General features: G+C 39.7%; 1 protein-coding gene across 1 annotated transcript in view; it reads right to left on the reverse strand.

Annotated features, from left to right (window-relative positions):
• The window catches only part of AK8 (adenylate kinase 8), a gene marked incomplete at both ends in the record, with an annotated part of 22,572 nt that extends 467 nt beyond the window's left edge, over positions 1-22,105 (reverse strand). Inside the window, 8 exons of the mRNA XM_010083716.1 lie at positions 1,358-1,489; positions 4,268-4,468; positions 5,291-5,362; positions 6,811-6,892; positions 12,119-12,187; positions 17,843-17,956; positions 18,610-18,659; positions 22,021-22,105. Coding sequence (XP_010082018.1) covers positions 1,358-1,489; positions 4,268-4,468; positions 5,291-5,362; positions 6,811-6,892; positions 12,119-12,187; positions 17,843-17,956; positions 18,610-18,659; positions 22,021-22,105 — 805 coding nt within the window. The remainder of the gene's footprint in view (positions 1-1,357; positions 1,490-4,267; positions 4,469-5,290; positions 5,363-6,810; positions 6,893-12,118; positions 12,188-17,842; positions 17,957-18,609; positions 18,660-22,020) is intronic.
• Between the last annotated feature and the right edge of the window lie 235 nt (positions 22,106-22,340).

Raw genomic sequence — 22,340 nt, forward strand, 5'->3', positions numbered from 1 at the left:
CGCTCTGCTGGAGGTGCAGGATAATCCGCAGTTCAAGGAAGCGACTCCCTGGATCATTTAATGATCATGTAAGAATTATATTTTAAATAACTCTGCTAGTCCAATATTATCATTGACTTCAAGTACACAGAACACCAGGAGATGCAGATTGTGTCCGGACAGCTGTGTATGAAATGCTGCTTTTGGGCTGGGATAGCACTTTCTGACCAAAGTCATCGGGTGTTACTGCCCCACGCGGGTTAGATGCGACCGTCCTGACCCTTATTCTACAGGGAGGGAGCTAAGGCATGGGGAGGTTACACAACAACACAACAAGTCCCAGTTTCAACTCTGTTTTGGTAAATACTAGATACCAGTCACCCTGTACGTTATTGCGTGATCTTCCAATTAATAATCATAATGTTGATTCCGCCCTTTCTGAAATCGATAGCACCAATGTCTGCAGCTGCACTGACTTGAAAAAAATTATTTCTTCTCTGAACAGATCTACTAAACCTGGAACTGAAACCAGCACAGCTCAGATCTTGATCACGCACATGTAAAGCGAAATCCAGGCTCAGTGAAATCTTTTGACTTCCCCAGGACTTCAGGGAAGACACTGGGAAACTGGCACAGCTACGGACAACTCGGGGAGTTCCGCTAGTTAAAGAATCTCCTGAACATAAAAAAAAACATTACCTACTTAATTCTGAGTTTTTTCATTCGGTACACATTGGAAGAACACTAATGAACAACTTGCATCTTACTTAACAAAGAGATATCAGACACGGACACATATTGCATCGATCCCATGACTAGGCTGTGTATTCACATTATAGGACTTATTAACATGAGCATGTTAACCATGAACAAGCCTCAGATAGAATTTTTTGGGCTTCCTTTACAAAAGACAGAGAATGCACTTTTAAATAATTTAATTTAAATAATGGCTTCCTTTTCTAATGCATTCAGATGTACAGAATCGGAGTCATCATTAAAGTTCAGAGTAAATTCTATGTTAAAAGTGCCCCAATTTTGGTCAGACAGCTGCAAAGACATTACTCACGATCCACTGATCCACAGAAGAATTCAGAGCACTATAGGAATCTAACACATGGAAAAATACTGATGGAAAGGGTATAAAAAAATGATGACAAAAAAAAAAAAAGTTAGAGCTGGTTTGTCACAGAACGGATGCTCTATGGGTTTATATTTCTTCACTGAAATACTTTTCACTTCCCTCAAAAATTTGACATCCATAGCAATGGACAAACAAAGAAATTTTATGAGCAAGTAAGAAAGACAGGCAGCAAAAGATAAATGATCAAAAAGAGAGAAAGGGGGAATTGAGCAAAGTGCATATTTACTGAGAACTTACTGTTGACAATGCCGTATTTCTGAGCTATTACTGCTGCCTGCAGGCTCTTCCCACTGCCTGGGGGTCCACAAAAGAGGATCCGTGGTGTAAAGGGGGCTGCTGATCGGTGCCGTGTTTGGACATAGGTAAGAACTAGAACATGAGAGACAGGCAAGAAATACAGTTTAGATGCTATTTGTTTGGGTTTTTTTAAAAAAATATAAATGTTGGTTGACTTCTCTCTTTTTAAAAAACAGTTGTCATGTTGATCATCATTTATTTTATCACTGAAACGTCTAGATACTCCAGCCAAAATCAGGACTCTGATAAAACTGTCATGTCAGCAACTTACATTGAGAGGCCCTTTAGAAATCTTACTATCACGACACTCCTATGCTTTCTTTCATCAGTAGATGTCAAACGATTTTAAAGAGCAGATTCAATTACTAAGTGCTCTTTCACCATGTTGTCTTTAGCAGAAGTAATTTTTGCTCGGTAAGTACAACTTCATCATGCAAATCACAGAGGGATGTAATTACACTTAATACTTTCTGCCATTTCTGAACAAATATTTAAGTTTAAAAACTCAGGATATTAAATTAATATAACGTTTATCCAGCTGTGTGTGAAAAACAGACTCCTAATGACATTACAGACCTGCAGCATGGGATATCATGACGCAATATGGCATTGACAACACATAACTGAATATGATTTTATTCTTTTCTCCAGCATTTTTGTAGAACATATAAAGAATATTAGTGCTTCTCTGTCCGATTTCACTCTGTTTGCTGGACATCATTCTTCTACAATTTCTATTGTGTAGGAAATACTACAGTCAGGTCAACTCCAGATGATAAGAGCTTTGGAAAGACCATGGGACATACGAAGCATCGCCAACATTGCTGTATGATAAAGATCTGAACTTTGTTACAATCTCAAAAGAGAACCTCATAGATCACCAAGAAGCTAGAAGACGACACGGCTTGGCAGCGACTACAAATTCGGATGGGATTTGGACACAGCCAGGTGCTCGTACTCCCGTGCCCCGTTCGGGGCTCAGAACACCGGTGAGGAGAGCAGCTCCAGCACCAGCTCCAGCTGCGCAGGCTGCCAGGGATCGCAGATTCAGATGCCCAGGCTGAAGTTCACGCCACCATATTAAAGCAGCACGGGCACTTCTACCCAGGCTTTGATTTCCTCTGTAATTGCCACGGACACAATTAAGTGTTAGCCCAGACATCTTCAGTTCAAATAAAAGTCTCTCTAGACTAAAGAGTCCACGTAATAAGATGGTATTTTAGTTGAACAAACAGAACAGGTTTAGAGATTAACAGTTGTATGAATCATAAGCCCACGTTAAAAAACACAAACCACAAAAGGATTGATGGAGAACGTAATAAGGATCAGTATTATAACGACCATTGTGAACACATTGCTGTACACTAACTAATGGTTTTTCTGAGGACTCTCTGCTAGACACTTGGGTATCATTATAAAATCTTTTCATCATAAAGAAGCATCTCCAGCAAACTCCAGCCCTGCTATTTCTACACAGTGGACCTACAGTACTGAGAAACTAACTCAAACTGCAACCCCATGGGATCGCGTACATCCAGTGCCACGAGCTGTACTGGGATCCCACACTGTACAGCTGAATTTGATGTCACATATCCCAGCACACGTTAGCAGTCATTGCATTAAAGTTTAAGAGTTTACAACATTTTGTAAGTGTATGAAACAATCCATAATAATACCGATATTGATGAGAGAGCTCATCTTCCTTTTTTAACTCTATCTGTAGCATAAATATACTTGACAAAAAACCTGGAAAATCATAACAGAAAATGGTGTGTTTGCTGCATAACCTCCTAAAAACCAACTACCAGCTACCCAAGGAGTGCTCTAGTTATTCTGAACATTTTCCATAACCCAGTGTATTGAAAAGCACAAACATTACAGGCAAAGCACCCTGCTTACAAATGATGCTTAATTTGCAGTAAATAACCAAGTTAATTAGGAGTAATGATCCCCTAGACAGTCTCCACATCTAATTATTCTCTAAAAAAAAAATCTGGCTGCTTGATGCACAGCAGAAAAAAAGATCTAGAGAGGATTTTTTCATTCCAGTTTTCAATTTATCTCACTACATTATTAATTAATAATAATTAATATTCAGGCACTCACATTTTTATTTACAATTCAAGGCATGAATTCTTTATGAATGATGATATGAACTTTTAAATTTAATTAAGTAATTTAGAGGTAATTAATGTGTAAATTCAGCATATAAACTTCCTACTTGTTTATCTTAAAAGTGCAGCACTTGTTATTAAAAAAAGACCTTTTTGAGATGCAAAACTACTAGGATATAACAGATCATCTACAGACTGACAGCTACAAAGTACATTATCCGTTGGTCTTTCTGGCAGTTTCTTTATTCTCTTCTTGAAGAATCCACATTAAAAGTCAGATTGCATTACGGTCAAGCAAAGGCAAACAAGAATTGCTGAACAGAAGAGCTACCAGCACCAAACAGCTTTTAAATAATGAAATGTTACCAGCTTTGAACTGCTCCTACCTCTTGTTATCAGCCTCGTGGAAGGTCCTAGCCCTTTGGGAGACAACTGAGCCACAATGCAGCCCTTTAGAAGAGACTCTCGCAGCGATAACCATGACATTCGCTCTACGGAGTCAGGCGCTCCTTGGCAGGACTGTGGAACTAAGACTTTCCAGTTATCTGCACTTACTCTAGTCCTGCAAAATAATGACCAGGAACAGCCCAAACGTTGCACTAGAGAGAACACAACTCAGCTGGGAGCCATCTGTGTCGACTAAGCCTAATCCTACAAACTGTCTCCAACAGCTAGGAACTACTTGTCAAATAAGAGTTTATCAGCCATCAGATCTGCCATCAAGGTACATATTTACCCTGGGAGAGGACATCCATGGAAGGCTGGTCTGCATTGATCGATTTCAAAACTTTTTGGTAGATCTGGAAAACCCCAGGGAAGTTTCGGTGATATTCCAGCAGTTTCTTGGACATCTCCTGTTCGGATAAATCTTCTGGTTTCACCAAACGTTGCTGGACCAGCAGATCACTTGGCCAGTCAAAGGTCGTGTGGTACACCTCTGGAAGTTAGACACTGGTTAGGAATTAAGAGGATGATTTAGGAAACTCCAAAAGGTTTCCTAAACAAACTCAAGGTCTTTGTTTAAGCTTGTGGCACAAGCAATAACCTGTGCACTTCCCTTGCCACCTGTACTCACGGCTGACTATGAGTGTGCAGATGCACAGATAGGAAGGGGCCAAGGTAACTGCCCACCCACATAGGCAAGAGAGGGTGACAAGTAAGAACCAGGAACTGGGGATAGCTCTCCAGATTCTTACACTGAACATTAAGCAAGACCTTTGATAAGCAAATTTCCTTTCTAGCAAATAAAAGCCATTTCTTTAGTCAAGAACATCCCTCCTAATTCCACTCCTAAAACACCAAATGTGATTTTTTTAGTGAGCAATATCAGGATTTTATTCCACGATGAATGATTGATAATGATACTCAATGGACAATACAGAGAAGTCTATTTGGCAGTCATTTAATGGAAGATACCTGAAAACAGACCTGCACCTCAGAAAAAAAAAGGTGATCTAGCAAAGATGCATAGCAAAAGGTAAGCTCATATAGACATACCTAACCTTCAAATATTCTGTACTGCCATAGTCTACTGTTTGCAGGCTCAATACTGAGCTTTACATTTTATTTTTCATTGGCACAGAAAATAATGCAATGTCAATGAATACCTTTTCCAAACATTTTAAATTTATAATTATAAATTCCTACTAGTTCTTAAAGGGATACCATTTAAATTTTAATCCCACTGGTATCACAATGTTTCTGAGACCAAGCAACACTCTAGTTTCTAGTGGAGATCAGGAAGAAACAGGTACTGCACCTCCTGTGATGGGATCAAGCCTTTTCCCACTGTTCCTCTCAATCAGCACAGTGTCTGGAGCATAAAGCACAACTAGTCACAAAAAAAAAAAAAAAAAAAAAAAAAAAAAAAAAGGAAAAAAGCATAACTCTTGTTAGTTATTTGTTTTATTTCCTGTAACCCAGTCCCATACCTGTGAGTACTCGCTGTCCCTGTCATCCATTCCAATGAACCTGGCTGTCCCTCACCGACATTGTGAGCCCAGGACGGAAGCACCCACAGGTCGCTCGAGGCTGATTCTCTTCTGTACCACAGACAATGACTTTTTGCTCAGGTACTTTGGTAGCCAGACCGGTGAAATTTATTTTTTTATAACTCACAGAAGAGTGTTCAAACTTGATTAGAAAGCATCAAAAGATGGAGAATCTGTCAGTTCCCCAGGTTGCGTTTGGCTAATCATCCTCGCAGTTAACCACTGTAATTTAATTACTGTTTTCAGTGCATTTCATTACAGGTTTCAAACAAGTTCTTCTTATGACTTTCTTCTCTGTATCAAATAGCTCTTTCAGATGCTTTTCTCCCTATTAAGGTGCTCATACACCGTAAATCTCATCTCCTCTCAATCTTCTGTTTGATTAACTAGACAGACTGAGCTTTAAGGTTTTCATTCACGTCTTGGTTGCAAAGATATAATTGTGAGCAAAACTCAACTTCAGATGTTATTAGCTATATTAAAAATACATGCAAGTACTAGACATTAAACATTTTTGCCTAACTCTATTGCAGTGATTCTGAATTCTTTATTAACAGCCAAATCTCATCCAAATCAAATCCAAAGTGACAATTTATCAAGTTCGCTAACATTCTGTTCACTATCCACTGGCAAGCTCTAAATTTATCATTTCACGCTGTATCCCACACAATCGTAATAATTTCTTACATTTTAAGCAGGTCCTCTAACTATATTAATTTGGGACAACCGGCTGCTTCTAGGTGGCAAGGGCAGCTGTGAAGGTCTTGTCTATCAGCAATTGCCAGTAAATAAATGTGCCTCTCAAATCATGTCAGAATCCACCCATCCTCTGAAAGGTCAAGCTTAAAATAATGATGTTTCTACTTCACTTGGTGGAGTAAAGGTTGCCAAGTTTGCATTCCCTAATTCAACAGAAAGATGAATTCGTATTTAGTACATGAGGAATTGTTTTGGGCTGAGGATGAAGGCTGATTCCTAGAGATGGAAGTCAGAGAAAACTGAGAGCCGCTCCTAAAACAGAAGCAAAGCGACATACAGCTGCTCAGAGAGACTGGAGTGGTGCTGGATTTACAGAACTCTGTGTGTAAGGAGAGAAGGGTTCATGTGTGAAAGACAGGGTTTAGGTCTCACAAGTTTTTGAGTGAATCTGAACCTTACTGACATTTTCTGCTGTCTGCTGACTCTGGTGCCTTCAGCATTGGTATTGAATTTATGGAGGATTTTTGGGGAGAAACACGGCTAGGCTTTCCTACTGGATGCAATCCTACATAAACCTCGTGCTGCTTACCAACATGCCTAGGAATGATGCCAGCTGACTGCAGCATCCATGCCTGTTCCTGATTTTCAGGGAAGCCTTCCAAAATCCACCCCTATTGAACAAAAACATGAAACAGTTATTGATCTTGGAAGAGAAAACCCAAAAATTAGCACTAAATATCAGTGCTATATGCACAAAAATTACCTCGTTCTGATCCAACAAAAGCACAGTATGCTTTATGGATGCTCGTGAGACAAGAAAGCAAACATGGAGCACCGATATTTTTTCTGAAAAGGCATAATAATGGCACTAATACACCGTCACAGAGCAATGGGAACTTATGCATTGTAGCAATGAATTATTTTTCATGTTTCAATCTTAAAAAAACCCCAAAAACTTCTATCTTGAATAAAAACAACTCAAAACAATTTCTACAGTTTTGAAATATTCAAAAGGATACCAGCCCACACTGTGTATAAAAAAGAGGCTAAACAAATCTAAAGACAGACTTAATGCCAAGAACACTGAGGAAAATATGCACACTTTCATTATTTTCTTCAATTATACAGGAAAACTCACAGTAATGGATCCAGCGTTCCCAAAGCTAATGAAGCAACAGAGCAGAAGAAAGAATAAAAGAAAAAAAGAGCCTTTTGCTCCCTTAAGTCCTTGTTATAGCCAGCTAAGTGTTGGATTGAGCATCTTTAAAAAAACATTTACAGATCTGTGAAATTCCATAGGAGAGCTGCAGCCTCACTTAGTTTCTGTGTGATGTAGTATTTGAAATCTCATCCACTTCCCAGTCTCAACTCGGAATCTTTAGAACTTTCTCTCATTTATCCGTTAGTTGCTTAACCACACACATCCTTGGCACTAGATCCTATACCTCAAAATATCTTTGTGATACTACAATAAACCATCTTTGAAATAAAGAAGCTATTTTAATATTGCATTAGCCAGCAATCATCGTCATCTCCCATGTAAATCTGAAGCTCTGTCACTATCAGGTCCAAAGGTTTTAGAAGTATTTCAGGGAAACACATCCCCATGACTTGTGTAGAAGGAAAGTGGGACATTCCAATTAGAGAAGAAAATAGAGTAGACTATTTAAAATTCCTTAATTAGCCTGGTTCCAGGAACATGTCACCCTGCTGGTATCTGTAGAAAATCAGAGACTCGAGTAACGACAAGCCATTTTTGCCACTCCCAATGTTTGCTCTATCAAATTAGAACGAAGCGCTGCCTAAGGTCACCCAGGTGCTGAGAAATCAATTTATCCGTTGGGACTCACAGGAGGCAAGGCTGCACAATATTTTTAGCGGTATGCTAGGAACTTCAGCACCAGTTCTGAACATATTGCACCTGTACAACATATATATATATAGGTCCAGATCCTCTTCCAGGGAGAAATGGCGTGAGAGGTCTGAAGCCAATAAATCTGTGTCAATTTACACAGACTACAAATCTGGCTCATTTTCTCCACTCCAAGTGCAACACTTTTGGGAACTAAAACAAAAAAAAAAAAAAAAAAGCCCCACCCCACAAACCCATTGCTTCTGATGTCGCTACAGCTTATTGCTCAAAATCACATCCTGAGCAACAGGCAGTGAAGCCAATGCTGGATTTTACCAATGTATAGCAAACTTCAAGAGGTTTATATAGAAATTTCAAAGGTCCTTAAAACAGGCAATAAGCAACTTTATAGCTAGAAGTGTTTGCAGTGTTAGAAATCATAGCTCAATAAATAGCTTCCTGCAACAAACACGTTTTAAGCCACTGAACAAACACAAAATAAACGCAGAGTACGAAACCAGCATTTTGGATCTCATTTCCAAAGGTCTCCGAGTTCCGGGGTATCAGTCAGTCCCTAATTAGAATACATTATCCATCTACTTGACACTTCAGTGAAATGTCTATTCCACCGCAGAGCTGCAGCTTTGTTCAGAACAGGTTTATTGATATTCCGCTGCTTTCCCTCTCCATACCCCCAGTGGCTTGGTTCTGTTTTATCACACATCAAAAAGGCCGTATGCTCAGGGCACCCCATGCACAGCTCAGAGCTGGAGGTCTGAACAGCTGCAAGTAGTATGGTATCACAGGAGGGACAAGCTCCAAGCAGATGTCACAGATAAGAAAAAAAAAAAAAAAAGGAAAAAAATTTAAAAAAAAAAAAAGGGAGTGTGGCTTGGGAATGAAGCAAGAGGAAGCAAGACACAGCAGAGCAAGACCTGACTTAAAATATGCCTATCATGCTTTATGCAAACACTGGTCTTTTTTTGCCCTCCTGACTATCATTAAAGTGTAATTAGGAACTTCACATGGTAAATTTGTTTCTTTAAGAAGCCATCTATTTTTTTTGTTCTTGATAGCAGCAACCTTACATCCCTGTATGGATCGCACCGTATCACACCAAGGGTGGAACAAAGGCTACAAGTAAGTGATTCCACTCTGTGGTCACTGTTCCCTCTCTTTCAGCTGGAAACCTCAATCCTTTCCCACACGGACCCTGCTGTAAACACGGTGTTCTGCTGGTGCCTCAATGCCAGGTGAAGTGCTCCTCAGAGACCCATGCCATGCCGAAAATCAGCACCAAGGAAGCACTTGCAAAGCCATCACTTTCCAGATTTAAGGAATCTGGAGAAAAGGAAATGCTCAAGGTCATTCCCAAATGTCAATCTCATTCCTTTGCTGGATACCCTTCTGAACTGTTTAATACCCGTCAAAAATAACTCTGTCACTACTCGTGGGCATCACTGGCCTAAGCTTCATTTCTGAGCGGTCCTAAGACATGAGTGGGCTTGCTCAGCTCCTCACAAATTCATCAGGTAGCACCCTCTTCCCCAGCCTCCCCCAGTTCCATCAATTCCCTCCACACCAGCCGCAGTCAGAGGTGCCACAGCCAACGTGTACTAACCCTGTAAGATGAAAAGTCTTCACATCAGCTTCACAAGTCCCAGGTTCTAACATAACGCTTGCAATAAGTTTTCTGTGTATGCGGGGAGACCTGCCCGTCGGATCCCTCGCAGCCCTAACCGCATTTGTATTAGAAGAACACACAACACAGAGTCTCAGCAGAGCTGTTGATCAATAAAAATGTTCTCCTTAGAGAACACCAGTGACATCTATAAACCTGTGAGTGTCAAAACAATGGCACAGGAAATTCTGTATTCCTACTGTCAGTGGGATGAAAGCTGCACAATTAATGCCAAGCCAATGACACCGCAAGGAGAAATAAAACAAACAGCTGGTGGTACTATGGTCCAACATACTGCTCCTAATCTATTAACAGAAAAAAAATGCTGACTCATGCTTTGAGAGAAATGCCATAAATCTGTTCAATGAAGTCCAAAATCCACAGTATTAATTCTATTTCCACTCGCACAATGAAAATATTGCCATTAGAACGCATAGATCCCCTTTCAAATGGAAAAGACACACACAAACCTGAAGTTTTAATGACTATGAATTATCTACTAATCAAAAGATTTTTAATAATCATCACAACTTGGAAAAGTCAATTACGTGTTTTTCCTAAAAACTGCTGAAACTTTAACTAGACCAGTAACAGCCACTCCATTCTTGCTGAATGTGGAGGAAGCTTTACAAAGGGTTGTTTTCCACCCTAGTTCTGTAACACATCCAGCACTGATTCAGTGTTGCTGGTGATACCAGGAATTTCACAGATTTCCCTTCATGAAAACGATCGCTCACATCTCACCGGGGGAGGAGGAGCCCTCTACTGTCGTTTGTAAATACGTATGGGAGCCAACAATGCACCCCAAATTTTTGTTACAGTAGGTCTCTTGTTAAACCTGGATTTAGACAAAATTGCAATGAAATGTTCAAAGATCACCCACAGTAACTTATTTTTACTCCTTCAGAGCTTTCTCTACTGATGGAAAAGGAAGGACTTTTATAGCAAGATGCAACTAAGGGCACTGCCGTGCTCTCTTCTACCATCTGGCAAAAGAACGATGAGCTGGGCAAGGAAAGGTTTGCTTTAGCTTAATGACTTTTCTTGGTAACATTAAACACCAGCAGGTAGTATTCTAAATTAAATTCTCACACAGCCCGTGGATTGGGTAATGGGACAGGTTGAAGTCTAGTTATTGTAGTTCTAAGCTACTGCTCAAAGCCACCAGCATACTGCCTGTTTTGCTAGAGTTATACGCTCACAACAGAAACACAACTCAGACAGACGTCCTCTAGCAAACCTCTCAGGCAGGAACAATTTAAGAGATTACAGCTCCAGCTATTCATTGCCATCCTGATCAAATTATCCCTCCCACAGTTCCTCCACTGTACTCGACCATCTGATCTAGCTTACACCAGGCAGGGCCAGGGAAAGCCACTTTCACCAGTGGCTCAAGCTAAGCTCGTTGGCTTCGCACCGAAGCACACGAAGACTTTCAATCACTCACATTATCTGAGTTCTAAAAGCTGAAACCTTCAGCTAGGGGCAGAATATTTTTTCAGTTCTTCTTGCTAGATTTGTTGATGTTTCTCTGCACCTATAGACACCTCTGTGGTACAGAATCACCATCTTAAAAACTACAAGGCAATGGCCCAGCCCCCAAAGTAATTTTGCTTTACATGGATGGAAGGATCCAGTCTGCAGATCATTGCAAACTCAATAAAGCACAACAACATCTGAGATTTTAAAGGAAATACATAAAAGAGATTTTGCTTTCCTTGAGTCTAGACATTAATTCCAGTCAATATTAATCTACTTACGTTCTCTTTTGGTTCTATGTTCAAAATCTCTACTTACATTAAGGCTAAGCACACAGGGGAAAAAAAAAAAGCCACACATCTGTGACTACAGCTAAACCTATTCAGTTGCCCGTTTGTGTAAATTAACAGTGAACATATTAATTATTACCTAGAATATATTCAAATGCAGTTTTTCCTAACACAGGAAGATTAAAAAAAGACACAACGAGAAATAAAGAAAATCGAAATAAGTAATGTTAGACTCTTTTGCCCCCTTTCCTCAATCAGAGTTAAAATCTTAACACACTGATTTTTATATATTTTCTGTTTATCTGTTTTGTCCACTCTATCTCTGCCAGTTGCCCCAGGCAATCAACAAAGCTATGCTTGTTCAGCCTTTGATCATCTCTGTGCTAGAAGATTAGCATATGCATACTCTCATCCTCCCCTTTATCCTGTTAATAAAGCTCCAAACTCCCTCTGCTGATGTTCAAGAAAGCAATCCGCTCCAGAGCCCCCAATGATTTGCCCCCATTCCCTCCTCTGCTCGGGACTCAGAATGCTAACTACTATGCACGAGTTGTGTAAGTGCTTATCCACCGGCCCTCTGAGGAGCAATTCTTACTTGTTTGATGCAGTCCACGTTTGACAGACGGTCCTGGATCAGATTGGCCCAAAGCGCGCTGGGAATTTTCTAAAGAAAGAACAAAAAAAAAAAGGCTGAATATTCACAATTGAGTTCAAAAGGAATTTTACCATGCAGGCATATTCCGGTTAAAGGTGAAGTGAGATGTCTTCGGGAAAATAAATAAATAAATCAGCCTGTGCAAGTCATTAACATAATATATCAGGGACTTAATAAGGGCACAAAAATCAATGCTAAAGGTAAGCAGAACACAAAGCCGACATCCACGCTTTTTGCACACACACGTGGAAGCAGTGCCAAGTTTTGCACACCAACACACCCATGGGACATCAAACCTGCAAAGGGATCCGTAAGAGCATCCCATTCACAGGTGGTCCTTCTGCCACCAGTATCTGACCCAGTACAGACTCAGCCTTAGCGATCTTCACAGCCATCACGTGAGACCAGCTGAACCTCAAACATCTTTCATCATCCAGAAAGTTTATTTAAAATACAATTTAAAGTTTATTTTAACGTTAAAGTTAGTTTATTTTTAAACTCCCAGCTGTGAAACAGGACTGAAACTGCATGTGCCAAGATTTCCTGAAGTGCTGTTTCTTTCTGTGACTAGTACTTTGCCCGTATCTACTGATGTTTTGTAAGACAGTATTTGCCATCAGACAGAAGAACAAAGTTCCTATACAGATTTAGCATCTCCTCCTTCTACAATATTTCCTCCATTATTATATTAGATTTCCTGACAAGAAATTAACAATACCCTTCTTTCCATCTTGTAAGAACTTTCCTCAATATCTTGTTAATTCAAGCCTTCATTCTCTGGTGAGCTTGGTTAAACAAACCCTGTGTTGGCCAGTTTCACTTGGTAAAGTCGAGACCTTTGGCCATACCAGTTAGACCAGCTATGAATCATTTGACTTGTCTCAGTTTCATTCATTTTGTCATTATTAGTAAAATGACTACTCAGAAAAAATTCTGCAGTTAGATTCTCTACTATCCAAGTAAAAACAACAATTATCTTTCACTTAACAATGTGAGCTTGACTCTTTGTTCCACACAGTTCCATATATTCCCATCTCATTTTCTAGCCAGACTGAAGGGCATAATCCTAAAAAAAGAGTATTTCTGTAGGCTTCTGTTACACTAAAGGATGCCGATAGATACAATGAAAATGTGGCTGCCTATGTGGAAAGATTTCATAACAATCTTCTTCATTAGACAGTGAAACAATTTCACCAGGAGTGGTGGAAACACAACCACACAAATCACTTTAGAGTGGAGCGAGCGCTCCAGAATACCCCAAAGAGTCCAGTCCCCAGCTGGCCGTGGAACAGACAAGGTGGCCCGGGCAGGCAGTGGGTTTTCTTGTTTGGTTTCTCTCTGCTGTCCTTCGTTCTCAGTGCCTTTCCTAACATCAGCCGTTCATAAGGCAACATCCAAGCAGGTAAAAGAGAGAAAGGGAAAGGAATCGCTGCGTTTCTTGAAAGCCAGCAGGTCCCATAGGGTGGTGCGTCAAAGCCTCCCGCAGCCTCTTGCTGCCGGAGCCTGGGTGAGTGGCTTTTGAGGCTGTCACCTTCCAAAGGTGCACCACGCTGCTATCAGAAACAGCCGGCGTCTCGCTTGCTTCTTTGATGTGTCACGTCAAGGCGGGCTAGCGACTGCCGGGGGTCCACTCTGCTAAGCCTTGCCAAACCAATTTAAACCAAAATGTTACCAACCTCTTCCAGTGCAGTGGTATTCTTAGTCCTCTCTTTTGAGCGGGGTTTATTGCACAAAAGCCAATCGAGGACACAAACACGTGGGTATTTCAGTGTTTTAGTTCCTGCTGCTCTCTGTGGCTCAATTCCAGTCTCATTTCCTCGTCAGTTTTCCTCCTACTGAGCAGTGGCCTACAAAATCATTTTGCTTGTAAAACACCTAATGATTCAACTAGAAATCATTCAATCTGATCCCTATCAGATAGCACATTGACAAATTCTCCCCCGTAAACACTCACATCAATATATCACGAGCCCGGTAGATGGGACTGCACCTCCCAGTCACTGCAATAACAGACACGGAGACACACACATTCGGTAACGGCAGAACCATACCTGAACTGGGGCACGCTGAACCCATCCCCACATCCAGTCCAGTTGACGGAAAGAGTACCCAAACTGGGGCACTCTGAGCCTGTCCCCACATCCAGTCCAGTTGACGGAAAGACCTGCTGCTATGGAACTTGTTCATGTTCTGACCACTTTCTGTACACACCGGTATAATCACTATTTCCACAGTGCTGAAAATCTGGACTCATTAATGATTAATTTTAAACATTCCATGTTATTTCAGCGATGTCATACTTCAACCTACATGCCTGATCTACTCGGTGTTATCTTTGAATGATCTTTTTACAAACTGCTACACTTTGTGCAGGGGAGGGGAGCACTTTCACTAGACAATTTTATCAGAACTTTTGGATATCTTTGTTCTGAAAACAGCTACAGCCAAAAACTTCCAACTTCTCCAAGTTTGCACCTTGGAGAGAAAAGCAGTCAAGTTTGCAGAAATTGGGTTTGGTATTTTGAAAATCAGGAATGTATAAATTCAGATAAATACCCATGAAAGGCTGGTCTTTTTTATCTACACACAAGACTGGAAGAGTTCCTATTTATTCCTTTATAGTGGTGTGTCCTGGAACAGGTTAGAATGCTGAACAAGCAGAGATAGGGATGCCTTGGGCTTTCCTCTCTTCTGTTATATTTCTTCTTAAAAAGCACAGGGATATGATGCAACTGTAGAGCAGTTTTAAGTCACTACGTAGCACGCAAACACCTTAACTGCAGTTTAGTACAGCATTAGGAGTGTACCCATCCCATAAAGCCACAATTACTACAGTGGTTTCAACTTCTTATTTTATCCAGTTAACAGTTAGGAGCCTACCCATCCCATAAAGCCACAATTACCACAGTTGTTTCAACTTCTTATTTTATCCAGTTAACAGGAAAAGTGAGACATGAGATAGCTCATCATTAGACTTCACTATAGGAAAAACCTGAAGGTGCTTCTTATTAACATTATAACATCTACAGATGAGGGAATAATTTGCAATGATTTATCCAAAAATGTAGCCTCTTTTTCTGTTCATGGAATATTTATTGATAGCTCGTGGTTCTTCAAATTTATTGAATATTCAAAAATATTTGACTTCTTTTTGGAATATTTTTACATGCAGAATGATCACATTTTGCTTTGAACAGTCAATATTTAAAATTCACTACCTGAGCTGTGCTCATTAGTAAGTGGCCAGGTGTCTGTTAGTGAATGATTGCATGTCCAACTTTAAAAATTGAGCTTCAGAGAATAATCACTTATTTTAAATACGCCTTCCATGAATTCTTGTGCCAGGAAAACCCAAGTGCTTTAATGTTCACTGGATGTGAGCACAAAAGAGATGAAAGCTTGGCTAAAGATAAGTAAAATATGTGAACAAACATTTGCGGACCTTTCTGCAGCATTTTCCCAGATCTCGTAGCATTGGCCTACTGACCCAAAAATGAAGGACCTTTGGCACTGGGGTTAATTTAGCCCCAGTAACCCTGTACATCGGAAACGTTCCTCTGACAACATTAAATTGTGTTATATGATCTTCACACCAGACTTTCAAAAACACTGTCTTAGTTCCTGCTTTTCCTCCTTCCATTTATTAAATTGCTTTGCCCGGGGCTGCAACTTTTGAATGTCCTGGTTGAATCGAGGACAGTACAAATAGCTCTTGTTCTGTTCCTGTAGAGACATTCAAACCCTGTTAGTGCTCATGGATGTTACTGGTGCTAGAGGAGTCAAGTTTACCACTTGCTGCAGCAGAACCAGGGGTCAGTTACAGCAGAAGTAGACTCAGCCAGCAGACATGAATCAGGAAGGGAAAGGACAGCTCTTGAGACGACACTTTGGCTCCATGTTAAGTCACTGGAAAGCTTGCATTGATTTAGAGAAGCAAGGAGTTCCCTCCTCGTTTTAAGAGTCACATTTGAAGAATCAAACTCATATAAATAAGAACAAAAGAAATGATTTAGCGAAAACATTCTTCTAGGATCTAACATCTCAAAACCCAAGGCAAACCGCACAGCACTAAACCACCACCAGATTCTGCTCTCCGGGCACTCCTTCCTACCTGATTAGCCTTGACACTTCTGACTTTCATCTCCCACACCATCCATCTTTTTAAATCAAAGAAGCCCAAAAGGACACCCTTGAAAGCGCATCTGTATAGTCTGAAATATGTTAATAATTACAGTAATTAAACCAAAGGGAATTTTTGTTTCAAACTCTCACCCTATAAGTTGAAATTTATGAATCTAGCAAAATAATCTTTAATAATTAGAATGAAGATTTCAAAGCACATATTCTTCATAAGAATCATTTTATATCATCCAAACCTTTTTGCCAGTAAGTTCAGTGAGTTCAGTGAACTCCTGCTTCTCAGATCTTTAAGTATATTACTCGAGGCATCTCCAAACTTCATTCACTAATTCAGTGTAATAAACACTACCCTATTTTCAGCCCAATTTTCTAAGGAAAAAAATAATCTCTGTATCACATCATCTGCCACTAAAACAAATTATGAATCCGTTGGCCAATTTCAATCAAATTTAGCAGGAGTGTAAAATCTGCACAGATAGAAATCGCTTCAATTTTTATGAAAACAGGTGACAATGGAGAAAAGAGAAACTCAAACTAGTGGACTTGCTAGACAGAGTCACAGAAAACCAGACTTCTTCCATGGTATAGCTCATGGAACACTGTGACATCTGGAGAAAGGAACCAGCTGAAAGGGCAGATCCTTCTGTGTACTCAGAATATTCTTTCAACATATTTTTCCCGTCTACCTGTCACTAGTGTTCGATAATAAGACAATTACGTTGCTGATCAAGTAATCCTGTGAGTCATGACATATGGAAAAAATGTTCTTTGGACGAACTCCTTTGAACAGTGGTTAGGAGACCCGCAGTGAAGCACGAGTGGATTTAAAAACCTGTCTGGAGCAAATTGGGCACTCAGAGCTGGGCAGAGCGCATCAGCCCAAGGACTGAACGATCTCCTGAGTTGGCTGCTATTGCCTCAGCCTGAGAGCTTCCAGGGTTTTCAACAACTGACTGGATTGTCAGTTGATCCTTTTGAGTTAATGCACCAAGGACGTTATTTGTGTCATGCTACAGAGAAATCAAGCAGGCACAACTAAGTAGCTCTGTCAGATCAAAAAAAGTTCTTTGTGTACATATTTTCCAGAGCATTTTGTACCGAAGGAGACCTCGGAGATTAATGCTTATTTTAGTGAGATTATCAAACGTACTGAAACAGAAGATGCTTTGTTAATGATATAATGAACCAGGCTTTCAGTTGTCTTGTGCATACCTGGACTTCTCTCAATTCTGTTGCTCATATCTGAGGTTCACGTTTTCAAGACCTCCGCTACTCTACACTGACCGCCTCTCCTGCCCCTGTGCTGTGTCCTGGCACATTTTTATCTCCCTTCATATCTTCTCATCTAGCAGAGGCTACCGTTCTTCTCTGAAAGACCCTGTACCTACACACACAACCCAATGTACATCCCACCATAGACGTGAGACTATTTGATCTGCTCGGCTCATAGCAGTGGAAGTCCCGGGAATGCCATGTAACTCCTCTTCTGTGACATGAGAACTAGTATTATAAACTCTTACACACCTGGTTTTTTTCTTTATATGCCTTTGCTTCGTTTGTCAGCGCTAATATTTCCTTGAATAACAAAGTCTCCTGAGAGATATGTATGGCATCCAAATGTTTACAAAGCCACATTGCCTGAGGGAAGAAGAAAAAAAAAATACAGGTCAAAGTATTTGGAAAGAAAACGAAGCATTTTTTCAGCAGGCTGCAGAAAGACAGAGAATGTTTTCCTTGCCTTCTATTTAAGTATATGGACTGTATGTGTAGCTCCAAGCCGTTTCTTATAAAGATGTTCAAGAGTCTACAGCTTTGAAGGTCTTTTTCATCTACTGTACTATAACACAGGTTTTAAAGAAAGCAGTCTTCCCTGCATGCCCACACCATCACCTACAAAGTTTCCGTGGTCAGCTTTCTCCGAGGTTCAAATACAACTCTTGATATTTTCAATTAAGCAGCACCAGTGGACATGAGAGACAACAACAGGCCGTGCAAAGGAAGGAACTCACAGTACGGGAACACCACGAATGTGTAACTGTGGTACTCCTCCCAGGTTAATTAGTCCTGCCAAAAAGCTGGCAAAAAAAGGCAGGCAGAGTTCTGGGGCATTACAGCAGCGTCAGCTCGAACATTTATTTCCGTTTAACCTGTAGTGTTAACCTTCGGAATGCCACCTTTCAACTTTTGTGCTCTTCTACCACTTGGACAATTCTGAAAATTATTTTTTCACAATAAAATTTTCACAAGCGCTGATGTCAGTAGATGGACATGATTGAAGGCAGCGTACTTACCACTGTAGTTTTCCCAGAAGCAGGTGGACCAAGCACACAAATTCTTGGAGCTATGAAACAAGAATATATGAATGTTGATGTGCAGAACAGCAAAATATAGATACTGCAAAATTAAGCACACTCTAGCGTTTTTGACAGCTACGTTCTATTTTTCTAATCATCACTAATAGTAACTTTCTTCATCTCTCGTGTTTCACTACTGCATGTCCCTCTCCTTTCCCTCAGGGGGCAAGGTGGGAAAAATGCATCCCAGTTCTAAGGAATTCTTAATCTAACGCGCACAGACAACACAGTCGGCATTACTGCCGTAAGCTTCGTTGGGAATGAATTAGAGGCAAGCCAAACAAGGGAAAATGGAATAACTCTGAGGAAAGTATCTGGGACTTCTTCCATGGACACACCTCGGGCTGCAGTATTAACATCTTTGATGTTTTTTCCCCTATACCTCAGGGAAAAAAAACCAAACCAAACCATACACAGAAAGGATTGATGAGTATTTACTGGGAGAAACAGGAGGGATCTACTCAAAAACCTCTTCAGCTCTTGATAACCAAGGGAGATCCCGTGTGCGATGGCAGCAGACAGGGAAGGATGTGAAATGTATTTTTATGAGGTCTTCCATGCACTGAACAGTTATTGGGCAGGTGCAATTTTTAAACATAAATGAAATTCAAATTACAGATTCATCTTTACAAAGTTATCTGACTTGGAAGGTTTAAGAAAAACTTCCCCCTTATTGGTTCTTGCAAGTGCAACAGAACTAGTACACAATGTAGAAAAATACTTTAAAAGGATACATCAGCTGTTTTTATCACCTAATTTCTTTCAAATGTAATGTGATTAAATCCTAGGGTTTTTTTTTTTAATCTAACACCTTGAAACTCCAGCCCGGTACTTAGGAATTATTTATAAACAGCGTCATAAAAGAGTGCTCGGGTGCCAACACTAATCAACTTCTTCAAACCACTTCAAAGAAAATCAAAAAACCTTTCCATCCACAGATCCTTTTGAGGTTTAACTAGGAGCATGATTTAAAATTCACAAGAAAACCCTTAGGTATTGAAGCTTTAATACACAGCTTTCTTGGACAAACGTTTGATAAAAAACGAAACATACCATTATATACACCATATCATGCTTTAATATTGCCCAGGGCTACTGTAAATGCTCACTTTGTACTAAATCTGGTTTTCTCTCTGCTTAGTGGCTGGCAGCAGATGGGGCAGCGTAATTCACTGATTTACTCATTTGCACACTTGTAAGACTCCTCTAAAGCATTCTCCCTAAACATATGACACAAGGGCACAACCAGGACAGCACTGTGTGTAATGTTTAACCCCCTCCCATCAGCAAATAGTCAGTATTTAATACTGGGGGTCGGAACCAGCAGCTAAATGAAGTCAGGGAAAATCGAGGAAATGCCTTTTTCTTCAGTAACAAATCCTATTTCATCCCATGTTTAGTCTTGATGAGATGTTACAGGATTTACTCTTCCAAGTAAAAGAAGTTTTAACATTCAACAATAATTTTAGTAATAACAAAATTCATTCTGGAATAACACAAAAGAACAGCTGGACTCACTGAGTTCCATTTCAGTCCAAAAGATTCCATGATTAATATTAACACAACACTCGCTTAACTTGTGAGAGCAATCCTTTGACAAAGAGGAAAAGCACATAGTACACAAGGAACACTCTTGCAGAACTTTTTTACATTTTTTCAGAGGTTTGGCTGTAAAGGAAGAACTCCCAGAAATGCCACCTGGATCCTGGAAGCTTTTTTTATTAGCACAAACCAAGACAAAATGAGAAAATCAGCATTGTTGTATATGAAAGAATGATCAGCCTTCACACGGGTCTTTAAGGTTTTTAGAAGGTGCACATGAAAGAACAATAGCACAGAGCCTTAGGCATAAACACTCAGCCACACATTTGACCTACGATATTTTCAAGACAGTTGTAAGCTATAATCATAATTAGCTTTGTTTATATTTTTAAGAATACTTTAGATCCTATATTAATTAAAAAGGTTTTCTAACTTCACACCTGGGATAGATGCAATGCTTCTTTTCTACACATTTCTGAAATTTTCTTTAGGGTAAAACTGTCTAGCAAGGCAAGATCATGAAAATTCATCATGTTACTGATGGCTCTAATAAGGTTTTTTTTTTCCTTCTAAATAGTCAGCATCTCCCGCCATGATCAAAAAGTAAAATCAACCCCGCTACAGATTTCTGTTCCATTTTTTTCCATATAATTTATTCTTAAAACAACATTTAGGCTTTAATTTTAATTGGAGTTCCTTGACTTTCTTAATAGGTTTTTCCAGACCAAAAGCAGACAGGATTTTTCTTTTGACAAACAACGGCTGTAGTTCTATCTTTAGCCTCTAAGCACTGAAGTAATGAAATGGACACCTGCCTAGTTCCGTTCAGATAATACTGGGGGGCTTAAGGACAAACGTTAGCTCAATGTGAAGAAATTTTATCAGCATTCTATCAAACCACATGAAATTCTTCCACATATTTTCCACCGGTCTATAAAACAGATTGATTATTCATGCTGCCCACATCAGAAAAGGCTGGACACAATTTGCAGGATTTGTTTTTTTTTTTCTCTATTTAGCAGCATTTCAATCAACATCCATCTGATCACCGCCACTAAGCGCTCACAGCACCTCTAGTGATAATGATTTCATTGATGCTGCAGCAGAACTTTCATAATGGTTTACTATGGTTTTAAAGAAACATCAAAGCAACATGACACCAGCTATCCCTGACAGCTCATGCAGAACAAAAATTATAGTTCAGTTGTGCATATCCAAATATAATCTGCCTAAGGGTGAACAGTTTGTAAATCAAATAATTTGATTGAGTGTACATGCTTTTATTGTGCAGAATAGAGACTTCCCATTCGATTTCCCAGGTTTTGTTACACATACAAGTAGGCATGCTCACTGTTCCTTCATCTGAGATGCCACTGAGCAGTGGAACTCATTAACAGCAGCTAGTAACTAAACTAATCAAAAAAACCAGAGAATCTGCCAGCCCAGGTAGAATAGGAAACCAAATTTACACCTGACAAAAGGAGTAATTAGCGAGCTTAAAGACAACAGGAAATATCAGATGGGGCACAGAACGCATTAATAATTGATACACTAGAACTCTTTGTTATTCCCTTAGAGGGTTTCATTGTTATAACTGTTAAAGTGCATTTTTTATTAGATTACCCACTAAAAAGAGAAATTAAAAGCATCTTACCTATAACTATTCCAAAATGCTCACCTTTCTTTTTTTTTTTTTCCCCCCCTCAAGACACAGTCTGAAAAGTTTTATCCATCATCTGCCAACTAAAGCACAGCTGTTTAAAAAGAAGGAATTGAACTATTTATAGTGTCTCAATTTGAACTTACCGTCATCGTTGTTTTGCTTTAAATGGTTTATCATATACTGAATGGGATCATCTGGCTTATGAATTAATAGTTCTTCAAGCATGTTCTGAAAATAAATGGGACAAAGAGGAAAATTTAACATCTCTATGCAGTCATGATATATTGCATTTTTACAGCAATGTTACAATAAAGATCAGAGAGAGTTTATAAATGCTTATTCATTTTCTTAAGGCCCCTTTCATAGGCAAAATCGAGACTATGACACCTGTTTCAGAGCCTGAAGAACTGAAGTAAAGCATGGTCAGAAAATTGCCAATAAAAAAAAATAACCTCTTCGCTTT

This window comes from Pterocles gutturalis, unplaced genomic scaffold, assembly GCF_000699245.1.
Source record: "Pterocles gutturalis isolate BGI_N339 unplaced genomic scaffold, ASM69924v1 scaffold6015, whole genome shotgun sequence".
Taxonomy (NCBI): Eukaryota; Metazoa; Chordata; class Aves; order Pterocliformes; family Pteroclidae; genus Pterocles; species Pterocles gutturalis.